Source organism: Peromyscus maniculatus, chromosome 10 (assembly GCF_049852395.1).
Source record: "Peromyscus maniculatus bairdii isolate BWxNUB_F1_BW_parent chromosome 10, HU_Pman_BW_mat_3.1, whole genome shotgun sequence".
Taxonomy (NCBI): domain Eukaryota; kingdom Metazoa; phylum Chordata; class Mammalia; order Rodentia; family Cricetidae; genus Peromyscus; species Peromyscus maniculatus.
This window is the reverse complement of record NC_134861.1, coordinates 83,067,063-83,082,408: the sequence shown is the minus strand read 5'-3', so window position 1 is coordinate 83,082,408 and position 15,346 is coordinate 83,067,063. Positions and strand designations below refer to the sequence as shown.

Below are 15,346 nucleotides of genomic sequence, written 5' to 3'. Positions count from 1 at the left end.
CCTTAATAGTTTTATCCAATCAAAAACCTCTTGTAGGAAAAGAACATAGAAATCAATTTTAGCTATCAATGGGGAAAGTATAATGTTTAAAAATTGTTTCAAAGTCTGGTTGCATCAGTTTGTAACTGTACTCTCACACATAATCAAATTATTTGTCTACTCCAAACCTAAAATTTCTTACCTTTAAATAGAAGAAAAATGAGCCTACTTCATAGGATTATTGTTTAAAAATTGAGAATATCGATTCTTTTTAAAGCTTTTATAGTTTCTGTCACATATTTAAACAGTACTATTATTTGCTTAACTATGTGTCTATTAACATTGGGTCACTGTCCTGATTAAATGCATTTGGTGCTGTCCCCAAAATTGTTATCAATATTGTTACAAATGTGCCTTCCCTCCCGACAAAGCTTAGCATAGCTCTGAAGATTGTTCACTCTATTTACTTTGTGTTAAAAGCAAACAAACAAGCAACCCCACCCAGGAATCCTGTAGTGTGTCTTTATTTCCTCACGTTCACAGTGTTTTCTGTTTTTTACATCTTTTCTATTCTGTTTTTACATCCACTGGGTCCTCTGTTCAAGAGTTATTTCCGTCAGCTCTCTCAGCTTGGCTAACCCTTCTCCAGTCTGTGTGTCTTAGTTTAGCCGTTGATCCCCAGGGGAATTTTCAGAAACAGCTCCCTTTAGCAGGGAGGGGTCTTCAAGGGGGTTGCCTGGTTTAAATGTAGTGTCTTAAATCCACTTTTGATGTGTAGCACCTTTAATGAGATTGAATCATGACTTAACTGAAGTTGAATTTTGTTAACAAGCTGAGGAAATTTTACAGAAGTCTAGGGCAGACGTTTTTGCTCAGATTTTGTCCACAGAACTCATTGAGAGTTATAGATTCTCACAGACATGCAATGAAAGGGAATTAGCCCATGACATTACACATAAACCATGTTGAAGAACCACTTACTTTTGAATCCCCAGGGGGACAATTGTTTAGGTAGCTTCCAGGATTTTTCTAATTCATCTTTTACTTGTATCATTTACTGAAATCAGATAATTTACTTACTTCAGACACTTAGCTGATGCGTACTGATGTTTGCTGTGTGTTTTTTAAGGATATTGCCACTGCTGTGTCGTTAAGACACCATTCCCAAGCCTATTACTTACTGTAATGGCGTGGCTTTAGGAAAAGTTATGTACTTACCTTGAACCTTATTCCTGAGCTGTGAAAAAGGATAATCATGCATAGATATGTATGTATTTGGGGCTTAGACTACATAATATAAATTTATACAAGAACAGTGTTTGGCTCACAGTAGACCCTTATAAATGTTTATTTCCCTGTCCTTCCCATCATTTAAAACCTTTTTTTGAGTTAATGACAACTTGGATTTGGTCTCCAGGACGCTGCATGGCGGAAGGAGAGGACTGACTCCCGCAGTTACCCTCTGATCTCCACACAGGTGCTGTGGCATGAGCACGCTCACCATCAACAATACATGTAATAAATGAATAAACGCTAAAAAGCCCTTTCTAGTATCATAAGAGCCTTTATAATAAAATCAAATCATAGACAAATTTATTAATTCAAAAAAATCTTTATTTAGTGACTAGCTAATGTTGAGGGTTAGTACTGGGAATACAATATAAAGTATATAAAGTAGTCCATGCTGAACTGGGAATGGTGACACACTTGAGTAGTCTCAACCTTTGGGAGATGGAGACAAAAGAATCAGGAGTTCAAGGTCATCCTTTGCTACAAAGTGAGTTTGAAGCAAACCTGAGCTAAATGAAATGCCATCTCAATACTCAAACAATAAAACTACACCAAACAATCCCTCCAAAACAAGAGAATAAATGAAAACACAATAAAACCCACCCCCAAACAAAACCAGGCAAAAAACTCCTTCCTAAAAAAACCATAAAATAAAACATGCCCCCAGAGGTATTACATGAATAAGGTGCACACAGACATGCATGCAAACAAAACACCTATACACACAAAATAAATGAATAAAAATTAATTTATAATTTATATATCTTTAAAAATACAGATAATATATTTTTTACCTGTTCATTCTACAAACAAAGAACACCTTCTACACTCGACACATAGCCCTATATAAATTAGGAAAACAACTAGATTATAGCCAAGAAACTGATAAAGTATAACAAATTCTTGTGAGACCTGAGTAATAGTTTACAGTTGAGTGAAGTCATAATAAGTTAAGTAGTAAATACTACTCCCTTAAGACATTATCACCAGGAACAACAATATTTGTATTTATTGTTTTACCGTTTTCTCTCTCTCCTTTTAGCGTCCCTCTGAACAACAGGGAGAATATCTCGGATCCCACCTCTCCACTGAGAACGAAATTTGTGTACCATTTGTCGGACCTGTAAGGTTTTCCTTCATACTTACATATGTTGAAGTTAATTGCTTTAATTAATTTTATTAATAATGATATTTCTGAAAATACATTGGGATATAAGACATTGACAAATGTCTGACCTTTTGAATACACTGATGCTACGTTAATGACGAGGTACCAGAACTTCATGAAACTTGGTCATAGGAAAATAGTAGCAATAACTTTATTTCAAAGAAGAAATTATTGTTATTTATACAGAAGTGGCTGATTTACCTTCACATTTAAATAAGTAGCTTTAGGTTTTAGCATGCATGTGTTTCTTTGCAGATGACAGAATCCAATGTTAAACAGTCAAAAAAAAAAAAAAAAAAAAAAAAGGTTCCTCACTGGGCATGGTGGCACACGCCTTTAATCCTGGCACCTGGGAGGCAGATCCAGGCAGATCTCCGAGTTCAAGGGCATCCTGGTCTACAGAGTAAATTACAGGACAGCCAGAACTACACAGAGAAACCCTGTCTCAAAAAAACCAAACCAAAAAACACCTGAAAATTCCCTCAAGAGGATGGTGCAGGATTAGGAGGATTGATGGTTCCAGGCCAGCATGAGCAATATAGTGAAACACTGTTCCCCTAAATATGTCTGTCTGTATGTGTAGATCCATATATATAATATATGTATATCTACATATATAATATATATTCCTCTTGTCACTAAAACTGAATTCATTGAAACAAACTTATAACTATGGAGAAACTAACACAGTGGAAGCTGCTGGATAGTGTGGGTAAGATGATTGTATCATCATATCATTAATTATATTGCTTACTTTCACTTACATTTGGTACAGGGACGATTAAAGAATTTTATAAAGTGTTCTGTTTTGCAGATGATTAGGTCTGGAAAGACTTATCATTTATTGTAGGTTAGAGCTACAAGAACTAACAGACGTCAGATAAACATTTATAGTGACTTGTATATTGAGATAATATTGACTGGGGGATTTCTAATACCTATGTGTTTTTCCAGCTGTAAGAAATGCGATCCTGTGGAAGTGGAGCTGGGTGATCAGGTTGTCACTGCCAGCCAGAGCACTCTCTGCAATGAAGACAGTGCTGTTCCCGAGACCTGCTACATGTACAACAGAAACAAGTGCTACACATCCATGGTCCCACTTATGTATCGTGGTGAGACTAAAATGGTGACCACAGCTCTGACCCCTGACTCCTGCTACCCCGACTAGTTTGAGTCACTACTCACTCTGCAACTCTGTCTTTAGGAGCTCTCCATTTGAACCTAGAAGTTATCCTTACTGCTAATGAGTTTGAAACCAGGATTTTTTTTTTCCTTTTTGGATGGTATAAAACTAACATTCCCTTAAAATAGTTAAAATATCAACATTGCTATCATTATTATGTAATTCCTTCTCGATTCTAAGTATTAAATCCTCATGCCTGCCTGAGGAGGTATTTGCAAGAGTTCATTTTCTAGTGTTTAAAAATGTAAACAAGGGGAGAAAGTAAAATTCCAAGAGTAAAAGTCAAGAGACATAATTCAGTTAAATCCTTTTTCTTTCTTACTTTGCCATGGAGAGCTGGAACTTCTGCACATTCTGTACTATCCTCTCTCTTAATGTCTCACTGTGTAGAGAAAACATACACATTAACGCAGGGCAATTATGTATCTTTACTAGAAGCTGTAAAGGACACATTTTGGAACTATTTACAAAACCATTTTGCTGAAAGTGATATGATTTGATGCACAAATGAAAAAAAACATATTTTCATATAACACAGACTTGGCACTTGATTTTTTTGATAAATTTTTTGTCAATCAGATTATTGTCTGAAATTCTTAGAGGAGTCTTCTGTGTTGCAGCTGAGTCTAATGAAATTTGTATTCCTAAATATGTATTCTCTAGCACAGTTTGAACAATTAAATAGATTCATAAGCATATATACACCCGTGTGAAATAATTTATTGGAACAATTTTTGCTTGTGTTTAATCTTCTTATATGTAAATTAAATATAACTTATTATTGGCGAACGGTTTGTCAGCATAATGTAGTGGTGCATTCATCACAAAGTTTATCTGAGTACATATTTGGGAAGTCTTTGTCATTTCACATTTAAAATTAGGGACAAAGGCCAGGCCCATAGCATGTAGCACCCAATGTATGGAAGCAGGAAGTGTACTCAGTGCTTGCCTACCATGTTTAAGGCCTCGAGTTTGATGTCCAGCATTGCAAACAGAAGAAAACAAATTATGCCCCCTCAAAAAGACAAAACAAAACTAAAAAACAAAAAAACTTTATTCAGCTTTGTCCAAGTAGAAAGCACTCACATAAATGGTAGGGCAATTTCAGAATACTAACTGGTCACACACAAAGAAACCTTATGGCAGGAAGCCATGGCCAATTGATGTATTTATCTAAGGGCACTATGGAAAGTAGCTGCTGAATCAGAAGCCAAACACGTAGGTACTTCTGACCTGGGAACAGTGGGGTGGACTTTCCAGGTCTTGGCTGTATGGTAGCTGTGTATATTAGTCTAGTAGGTAACTTTAATGGCCCAAGTTAAAATACCAACTCTTAAGTGACTGAATTAGCATCAGACAAGGTAATTCAATTTAAGATAATTTCTTCTTTTAAAAATGGAATTCAAATCACTATCCCATAGACTTTTATGAGAATGATGATACATCCTCTCTATGTATCTGTGTTTATAGTCATTTAGTGTAGCTGTCATAGTAATTAGCAATAGTTAGTCAATTACAGTTGTGACTATTTTCTTTTGCTCATCTTTCTGCCCAGGCAGCAAACTGGTGAAAAACACAGGTGTGTGTTGTGGTTCCTAACTTCAGAGTGCATGAGAATAACCCGGAGGACTCAGGAAAGTAGGTTACTAAGCTCCTCCCCTCAAAAGATGCTGACTAAGTAGTTTTGGGGGTGTGGAAGCTGGGGAAATTATAGCTCTTACAAATTCCTAAATTCTGCTGTGTGTGGGGGGGCAGTGCAACCATAGCATTAGGATTATGAGCCTCTACTTCCCCCTAGTGGTTGGATTACAGAGTACAATGACTATAAATTTTTTTTTTTTTTTTTTTTTTTTTTTTTTTTTTTTGGTTTTTCGAGACAGGGTTTCTCTGTGTAGCTTTGCGCCTTTCCTGGGACTCACTTGGTAGTCCAGGCTGGCCTCGAACTCACAGAGATCCACCTGGCTCTGCCTCCCGAGTGCTGGGATTAAAGGCGTGCGCCACCACCGCCCGGCATGACTATAAATTTTTAAATATGCATTCTCATTTAATTTTCATAGGACTATGAAGAGTTCTGTTTTCATTTTACAAAGTAGCATACCTAAAGATTTTTGACAGTTACATTTATTTATTTAGTATGAGTCCATGAAAACAAGGATATATCCACATATATGTGTGTGTGCTTATGTTTCCCTTAGGATAGCTGTTGTAGTGAACAACATTATGACTGCCCCAACACCCCACCATTATGGACTGTATCCCCAAAACCATGAGCCAGCTTCCTTCTTTCCTTCCTTCTTCTTTTTTTTTTCTTTGAGACAGGGTTTCTCTGTAGCTTTGGAGCCTTTCCTGGACTAGCTCTGTAGACCAGGCTGGCCTCGAACTCACAGAGATCCGCCTGCCTCTGCCTCCCGAGTGCTGGGATTAAAGGCGTGCGCCACCACCGCCCAGCCAGCTTTCTTTCTAAATGGCTGTGACACTTAATACTGTCATCTTGACAGGGCCTAGATTCACCTGGGAGACAGATCTCTAGGCAGGTTTCTGAGGGAGTTCCTTATGTGGGCGCTGTCATCCAGTGGATTGGAATCCTAGACTGAATAAAGAGAAGAAAGCCAGCTGAGCACCAGCATTCACGGCTCTCTGCTTCCTTAATTCAGATGCAGTGTGACTTAAGCTTTTGACACCAGGCCTTCCCTGACAGGAGGGATTGTGCCTTCAAAGTGTGAACCAAAGAAACCGTTTTTCCCCCCAGAGCACCAAAAAGTAACAGATAGAGGAAAATTGGTACTGAGTAGTGAGGGTGTGGCTGTGATAAACCTGACCACATGAGCAGAGGTCTTTGGAACTGATATGCAGGAGAAATGTGGAAGAGTTTGGAGCTACAGGCTAGAGAAGCCTTGAATGCTGTAAACTGAACTTAATAGATTATTCTGAGGAGAGTTGAGCTCAGACTGCCAATAGAAATGTGAACCGTGTGTGCCTGTCATGAGATTTCAGAAGGGAAAGCCTCTGTTGAGAACTGGCATCGGGCTCTTCATGCTACATTCTGGAATAGAATGTGGCTGTGTTCTGCCAGAGCCCTGGGTGTTTGGGTGAGGCTGAATTAAAAACTAATAGACTAAGTTGCTCGGCAGAGGGAATTTCAAGACAGCATAGCATCCAGGCTGTGGCTTCTTACTGATTAGTCTTCTTTCTTAAAAAATTAATTAATTTTTTTTATTAAGAAATTTTCCATTCATCCCGCATTATCAGCCACAGATTCCCCTCTCCTCCTTCCTCCCACCCCTGGTCCACCCAAGCCCCCCCACTCCCACTTCCCCCAAGGCAAGTTCTCCCATGGGGAGTCAGCAGAGCCTGGCACACTCAGTTGAGGCAGGTCCAAGCCCCTCCTCCCTGCGCCAAGGCTGTGCAAAGTGTCTCACCACAGGCACCAGGCTCCAGAAAGCTGGCTCATGCACTAGGGACAGGCCCTAGTCCCACCGCCTGGGGGCCCCCCAAACAGTTCAAGCCAAACAACTTTTTCACCTCTCCAGAGTTGTCTTATCCAGTTCACTGTGAGCAAGACTATCCAGAGGAGCAGAAGGACAGGAAAAATGTGCATGTGGTCAAGGAATGGAGTGGGAGAAAGTTTATAAAGTTGTCAGCAAAGAGAGCAAAGAAAGCAGCTACAGTTGTTAAAGAGTTAGCACAACTAAGGGGTTGTGCACATTGCTCAGCAGTTATTTGTAATAGCCAGAACTTGGAAACAACCTAGATGCCCCTCAACTGAAGAAAGGATAAAGAAAATGAGGTACATTTACACAATGGAGTATTACTCAGCTGTACAAAACAATTATGTCATGAAATTTGCAGGCAAATGGACACAAAGGGACAAAACTAAGGGGAGACCTCACACTTTGCACTGTGACAATAGGAAAGGTATCTTGATAGCATGGCCACACCCCTCAAAGACTCCACATTGTGAAGTACAAACTCATTTGAAAGTAGACAGCTTCAACCTAGAATACAGCTGAAGTCTCTTCTTGAAAACACACCCTAGGTTCAGCCTCCAAGGTAGACAGAGGCCACCACAACTATAAGAGAAGGGAGTCAAACTACATCTTGAGGTGGCCACAGAACATGGCAGCATTGTTTATATGGGTATGGATCTGCAGGAAAAACAAACTGCATGAACTACAGAGTCATGGAGGCTTGCACCAAGGTTTTATAAAGCTGATATGTGACATGGTTGGATTCCCTGCAAGGAGAGTCTTGGAAGCCTTTTCCTTGAGTCTGACCTAGATGCTGTGAAGGTGACACCTAAGTCAGAATGGAGACCTCAGGATGTTGAAGATGCCAGGATCTTGGCATGTCCACTAAGAGAAATTGAATGCACAGAGTGGAGTCAGCTGGAAAAATAGTGTATATATACTGTGGGTGGTAGAGCTGTAGGAGTGGGTACTACTGGACACTGCTGAAGCCCAGATGATGCTTTTTACTTAATAAGACCATTTAGAAATTTGTCTACATTAGGGTTATTATTGCTGTGATGAAACACCATGACTAAAAGCAACTTGGAGAGGAAAGGGTTATTTCATTCACAGTTTCATTTAATAGATCTTCACCAACCCTACATCTGACAGAGGGCTGATCTCCAAAATATATAAAGTACTCTAGAAACTAGACATCAAAATACCAAATAATCCAATTAAAAAATGGGTTACAGATCTAAACAGAGAATTCTCAACAGAAGAATCTCAAATAGCCAAAAGACATTTAAGGAATTGCTCAACATCCCTAGTCATCAAGGAAATGCAAATCAAAATAACCGAGATACCATCTTACACCTATCAGAATGGCTAAGATCAAAAACACTGATGAGAGCTTATGTTGGAGAGGATGTGGAGTAAGGGAAACACTCCTCCACTGCCAGTGGGAGTGCAAACTTGTATGGCCACTTTGGATATCAGTATGGTGACTTAGAAAATTGGGAATCAATCTACCTTAAGATCCAATGATACCACTTGAACATACACCCAGGGGATGCTCAATCATACCACAAGGACACTTGCTCAGCAGAGTTATTTGTAATAGCCAGAACTTGGAAACAATCTTGATGCCCCTCAACCAAAGAAAAGATAAAGAAAATGAGATACATTTACACAATGGAGTGTTACTCAGCTGTACAAAACAATGACATCATGAAATTTGCAGGCAAATGGACAGAACTAGAAAAAAAATCATACTGAGTGAGGTAACCCAGACCCAGAAAGACAAACATGGTATGTACTCACTTATAAGTAGATACTAGATATAAAGCAAAGAATAACCAGACTACAACCTACAGCTCCAGAAACTAAGGAACAAGGAGGACCCTAAGAGGGATGTATGGATCGCCCTGGGAAGGGGAAATAGATGAGATCTCCTTGGTAAACTAGGGATGGGGGGTGTAGTAGAAGGGAGAGGATGAGGGATGAGAACATGAAGGAACTGGATGGTCGAGCTGGGGGAGGGACAGAGTGGGAGAGCAATGAAAGAGATATCTTGATAGAGGGAGCCATTATGGGGTTAGGGAGAAACCTGGTGCTAGGAAATTCCCAGGAACCCACAAGGAAGACCCCAGCAAAGACTACTAGCAATAGTGGAGAGGGTGCCTGAACTGGCTTTCCCCAGTAATCAAATTGGTGTCTACCCTAATTGTGATCATAGAACCTTCATCCAGAAACTGATGGAAGCAGATGCAGAGATCCACAGCCAAGTACTGGGATGAGCTCTGGGAGTCCAGAGAGGGAGGAGAGATTATATGATCATATGAGGAGTCAAGATCATGATGGGAAAATCTGTAGAGATAACTGAACCAAGCTTGTGGGAACTCACGAACTCTAGACCATGTAGCATGAATCTTAAAGGTACTTCTTAATAAAATCAAACCTGAGGCCAGTTATTGGGGTGAATGCTGGAAGATCAGAGAAGCAGAACAAGCCACACCTACCTCACCTCGCCAGTTCCTCAGCTGATCCTGTTTCCTCAGACTGGAAGTCTCTGAGCTGCCATGGCCTGGCCCACCGGGGATACCACGAACGTAGGAGAAACAAGGCTTGGGTAGTCAGGAAGGCAAGGATTCAGCGAATGACAGACAGACAACACACTTAGAAGTGGTTTGAATCTGCTGCAATTTTACTTCTGCAAATCAGTAGTTTATATACAGAAAAGAAAACTATCAAGTCATACAAGGAACAACAAGAGCTTGGCAATAATTCAATTACATCATCTTAAAAAAAAAACAGCAAGCACACAATTATTAATCGGCGCTAGACATATCCCTTCACCCACAAGAACTTTATGACCCAAAGAGCAGCCTGTGATTTCTAAACTTAGTACAGTCCCTAGACTTGTGCAGACTTTGAGGTTGCAGCTGTGTCCTTCATCTTATCTAGTTTATTATGCACTTCTACTTTTCTGGTTCTCATGACCCACTTAGCCAGTTTGAATGCTGCACACCTTCTCTAAGTCTTTCTTCAGTTCTTCCACCACATATATCTTCTAATATAAAACCTTTTTTACCTGTTAGAATATGGACTCTTGTACTTTTACACCTGTCAGGGGAAGGAGTTCTGCTGTAGTCCTTAAGTTTCCCATGCTGAACTTCCTCAACGGAGGGGCCCACCATCTGCCTCCTATGAGATAACGTTTTCTACCATAAATCACTTTAGTTGGGATTCCTAAAGGATTCCTAGTGGGTAAGTGTTTATTCCCTAGAAGTGCCTGAACCTTTATACTTTCTTTATCTAGCGGCTTGGGGTCTTTAAGAAATGGCTCATTCTGTTATATCTGATTAAGATCAATGCCCAGCTTGCCCTTTCCTCCATAGTTCACAACCCAAGCATTCATTAATTTTGGCTGTGTTTTATAGATTAATTAGAACAGTATCAGAAAAGCAGTTATACAGAACCCACAGCCCAGGGAGCTCATGATCTGTGAAGTACATCTTCTTTGAGAAGGAGGCATAACACGGGCACTCTGCCAGGGACCTCCAGGGAGCTTAGTCCCATGGGACACATATCTCCCGTCCGCTATTATTGACATAATCATTCATGTCACACAGACGACACTGGAGTTGGTGTGGCACTGAGTCCTCATCCAAATGGATCCCAGCTGAACTGCTGCTCAAAAGCCTGAAAGCTTAACCAGCTAAAAGCTTCTAGTTACTGGTCTTCATGCCTTATATATCCTTCTGCTTTCTGCCATCACTTCCTGGGATTAAAGGCTCACTTCTTGGGATTAAAGGCATGTGTCACCATGTCTGGCTGTTTCTAATGTGGCCTTGAACTCACAGAGATCCAGAGGGATTTCTGCCTCTGGAATGCTAGGATTAAAGGTGTGAGCTACCACTGCCTATCCTCTATGTATAATATTGTGGCTGTTCTGTCTCTGACCCCAGATAAGTTTATTAGGGTGCACAATATTTTGGGGGACACAATACCACCACAAGACGGACATCTGTGGAGCCTGCATGGGACTGAACTAGGCCCTCTGCATGTGGGAGACAGTTGTATAGCTTGATCTGTTTGAGGGGCCCCAGGCAGTGGGACCTGGTGCATGAGCTGGCTTTTTGGAGTCCATTCCCTATAGTGGGATGCCTTGCTCAGCCTTGATGGTGGGGGGGGGGGGAGGGGAGGAGGGGCTTGGTTCTGCCTCCACTTAAAGTACCAGGCTTTGTTGACTCCCCATGGGAGACCTTACACTTTGGAGGAGTGGATGGGGATTGGGTTGGTGGGGAGGGTGAGGAGGGGGAAAACAGTAGGAGGGGTGAACTGTGATTGGTATGTAAAATGAATTAAAAAAGAAAAAGGAATCCTGCCCCTCCTTGTGCGTGTTACCAGGTGCTGGGGAGGGGGTGGGGATGAAATGAGGCACAAGCAGAAGGTCTTGACTGGGGAGGGCTGGGGCTGGGGGTTGTTGAGCCCAACTTTATTCATTTCATATTACTCTCTGTCAGATTACAGCTCAGCTTGTCCCTCTTTTCTTTCTTTCTTTCTTTCTTTCTTTCTTTCTTTCTTTCTTTCTTTCTTTCTTTCTTTCTTTCTTTCTTTCTTTCTTTCTTTCCTTCCTTCCTTCCTTCCTTCCTTCCTTCCTTCCTTCCTTCCTTCCTTCCTTTCTTTCTTTCTTTCTTTCTTTCTTTCTTTCTTTCTTTCTTTCAGGTATAAGCAAGTTTATTCTAAAATTTATGTGGAAATTTCCATCACCTATAGTAACTAAAACACTCTTGACAAAGAATAAACAAGAAACACTACTTTATCCAACATTAAGGATGACTAAGTCATGATCACCAAGACAGAGGGTTTAATATAGAACAGAGAACTTGCAAACAAATCCCCAATTCATTTTTGACCAGTACAAAACCAATATGGGCTTCTCTTCTGCTAGCATCTTTTGCTCATTACCAGCTGATTTGTGTTTCTAAATGGCATGGACTCTACATTCAAAGAGCCAGCACAAGGTTGTTACTGAATAGGGTGAGGCAGAGAGGCAAGGAGGTGCAGGTAGAGAAAAACCAAATATTATATCCTTTGGTGAAATGGTGACTATTTCCTATCAAGTGCAGCTTCCTTTGGGGGTGCAGTTAGCTGTTGGCCTGAGTCACAGCGAAACCTTTAAGGTTTTAGGGAGCAGAAACAGACCTGTCCTTTTTAAAGTCCCACATTTTTGGTTCCCTTTTTGGTTCTTAGAGATGACTTTTGGCTTCATGACTACAAGATGAATAATATTTTAAAGGTGGTAACTGAAACTGGCTTAAATGAGACAAGAGAAACAGAAATAGGATAGAAATAGAATATGCCTAATAGAAATTGAAATGCCTAAATAAGCCATAAACGTAACTCAGCATTCTCTTTAAAGCTGTATTAAATGGCTGGGCGTGGTGGCACACACCTTTAATCTAAATTCAAGGCCAGCCTAATCTCCTAGTCTACAGACTGAGTTACAGGACAGCCATGGCTGTTACCCAGAGAACAGCCAAAACCAAACCAAGCCAAACCAAAAAAAAAAAAAAAAAAAAAAAAAAGATGTATTAAATTTGTGACTCTGGTTTGAGTGGCCAAATTTAAATGTGTTGTTTACATCTTTAGATGCTCCAGAAACATGGCGGAAGTGTCTCCATGAAAACGCCTGCCAAGCTGAATTCTCAGAAGGTCAGCTGGACCCTGCACCTCATTTTTCTGCTTCACCTTCTGTAGAGGAAAGCACCCAGATTTCCCCCAGAGAAACAGACCGTGCCTCCAGAGCTACTGTGACAGACAGAAGGTGTGGATGAGCCTCTGGGCCAGCTCTTGTTTCTGTGACCTTCAGGTATGGTTTCCTTCTGGATAATTTATCTCCTAAGGACGTCCTGGGTTATGCCTACCTATGTTAGAACCAGCAGACATGACTGTTGGATATGGTCGTCCACTGCAGAAGTGAGCAGCGGCGGCAGGATGGAGATGCTAGAGGTAAAGGGTGTGTTGTTATCACAACATTCAGTACGTGCTCCTTACTTTAGAGCAGAGCTCCAAAGCTTTAAGAACAACTAAGCAGGACACAGAGCGAGCAATACATTTAATGCAAGGAGCTCACGCCTACTAGGCAGGCTTGTAGAAGCATCCCTGTGCTCATGGGAAGAAGTATCGTTATCTACAGGACCATTTTCATTCTTTTTTATTATGCTCTCAAGTTTAGTAGATTTGTTTTTGGTCACACTATGATTTTTACACTTTACATTACAGATGACAGTAGTAATATCTCAAAGATGCAGACGTGTCAGCACATTTGTAGAGACTTTAAAAAGGCCAAAACCAGAGGGGAATTTTTTTTTTTTGCCTCCATTAAATAAACTTGACTACAAATAACAGTCACTACCTTGGGGGAGAAGGATAAAAATGGGTGTTCCAATTAAATGGACATAGGAAACAACACAGGTCACTGTAAATACATGACAAAATAGACTTCAAACCAAGGCTAGTGGGAAGAGATTTAAAAAAAAGTTCACTTCATCCTTTTTTTTTTTTTTCCCCCAACAAATGTTTTTTATTGATTATTGGGAATTTCATACAATGCACCCCAATGACACTCATTTCTCATTCCTCCCAGGTCTACCCTCCCAACCTTGTGCCCTACCCCCTAAAGAAAAAGAATACACCAAGTCCAATTTGTGTTGCCCATATATTCATTGGCGCATGGTCAAACTCCCAGCGGCAAGCCCCTTAAAGAGAACTGAAAACTCCCCCGCTCCCCCAGAGGGGAAAAATTTAAATGCCACTACCACCACCACAAAGCAATAAAACATAAAATAAAATTTAAAAACCCACAAAAAGGCCCAAACCAAAGCCCCCTAAAAAGCAAAATGACTCACTCGGTGGCACTCAGGTTATTACTGTTTAGAGCCAGGCCCAGTGACTTACACCACCTTATACCAGCCCTATTCTTAATGGTTCCTAACGATGTTATATTAAATCGACTACCTCAAGACCACAGTGAGCTGCCATCTCCACTTTGTTCAGAGGAGACCTGACATGCATGAATGGCTCAGGGGGCTGCCCAGGTGACTTCTCTCAACTCCCGTACAAGAACCACATCACTCTCTTTCACAGGTGGGGCTCTGCCCAGGAGACCTTGCCCACTGTGTCTCTGTCCGAAGTCTCTGTTCTTTACTAAAACTTTTATGTTTGGTAAATCCTTCTACCCCTGTGCCTTGGGCTCATCCCTCTTGGCATGACAATATCTGCTAAAACAACTGTGCCACCTATTCATTATGGCGAAATACAAACTGAACATTTTGTAATGAAAGTATTCACATTGAAGTTTGGGGGAAAATATCAAGCTAGTGGTTTTTGATCTATGGTTAAAGTCTAAAACTGGTGGGCCGGGGAGGAACTTAAGCCATCAGTGGGTAGCACAGTCTACAGTGATCCAATGCCAATGCTGCTAAACACCAGGCTAGAAGACGTGGGGCTTTGTCCAGTATCCTCACCTATCTCCCACAGGAAGAACCGGTAGCGGTGTGAATGTTTAAAGGCATTCAGAAGCCAGCCAACCAGGAAACGCTTGTTGGGAATCTTCTATTGGTAAGACATAATACTAGACTCAAGGGCCAAGTTCCTTTTCTTGGGATGGTTTCACCAAATTTCTGAGGTCATACAAAAATCTGTCACAGGAAAATTTCTCTAAGAAACTCTTTAGGAATAGAAAGTAACTTTGTAGGTAATTTAATTTAGAGATTTCTTTTTTACCCCCATACTCAAAACAGGCAATATCCAGATAACAGGCCAAAATGCCTTTAATAGCAGTAAAAATAATATCAATAAAACTCAAATATATTCTAAGCAAGACAATATAGAAACATCTACTTTACAAAATAATTTACACTATTTAGTTATGATACCCGGAAGTCATGTCTGTGAATAACCTACAAGAACATGAAGCATAAGCATGATAGTCATAATATATAGTGGTACAATAATTTATAATGAACTAGTAAAGACAATTGAACATTGAGTATTTTATATGCATAAGGTAGTCTTCCCCAAATGGCCTCTGCAGATCCTGGAGATTATGAATTGGTGACAGGGTATAGCAAGCCTTACTTAGTCTCTTTTTCTGGTTACTCAGTCCCAGAGCAACAATTTCTTCTCTTCTTCATTTCCCACTTTCCTAAGCTCTATGATCTGATAATTAGCCTGTCTTCCATTCTCCTAGAATATGCTCTTTTAACAAAG

The 15,346-nt window shown here is 40.5% G+C and overlaps 1 protein-coding gene across 2 annotated transcripts in view; it reads left to right on the top strand.

The window, feature by feature from the left end:
- Jchain (joining chain of multimeric IgA and IgM) overlaps window positions 1-4,318 on the top strand; it is a 32,782-nt gene extending 28,464 nt beyond the window's left edge. For both annotated transcript variants that reach the window (XM_042257607.2, XM_076546577.1), the window contains 2 exons: window positions 2,312-2,392; window positions 3,392-4,318. In XM_042257607.2, coding sequence (XP_042113541.1) covers window positions 2,312-2,392; window positions 3,392-3,605 — 295 coding nt within the window. In that variant the 3' untranslated portion in view covers window positions 3,606-4,318. The remainder of the gene's footprint in view (window positions 1-2,311; window positions 2,393-3,391) is intronic.
- Window positions 4,319-15,346: the final 11,028 nt, after the last annotated feature.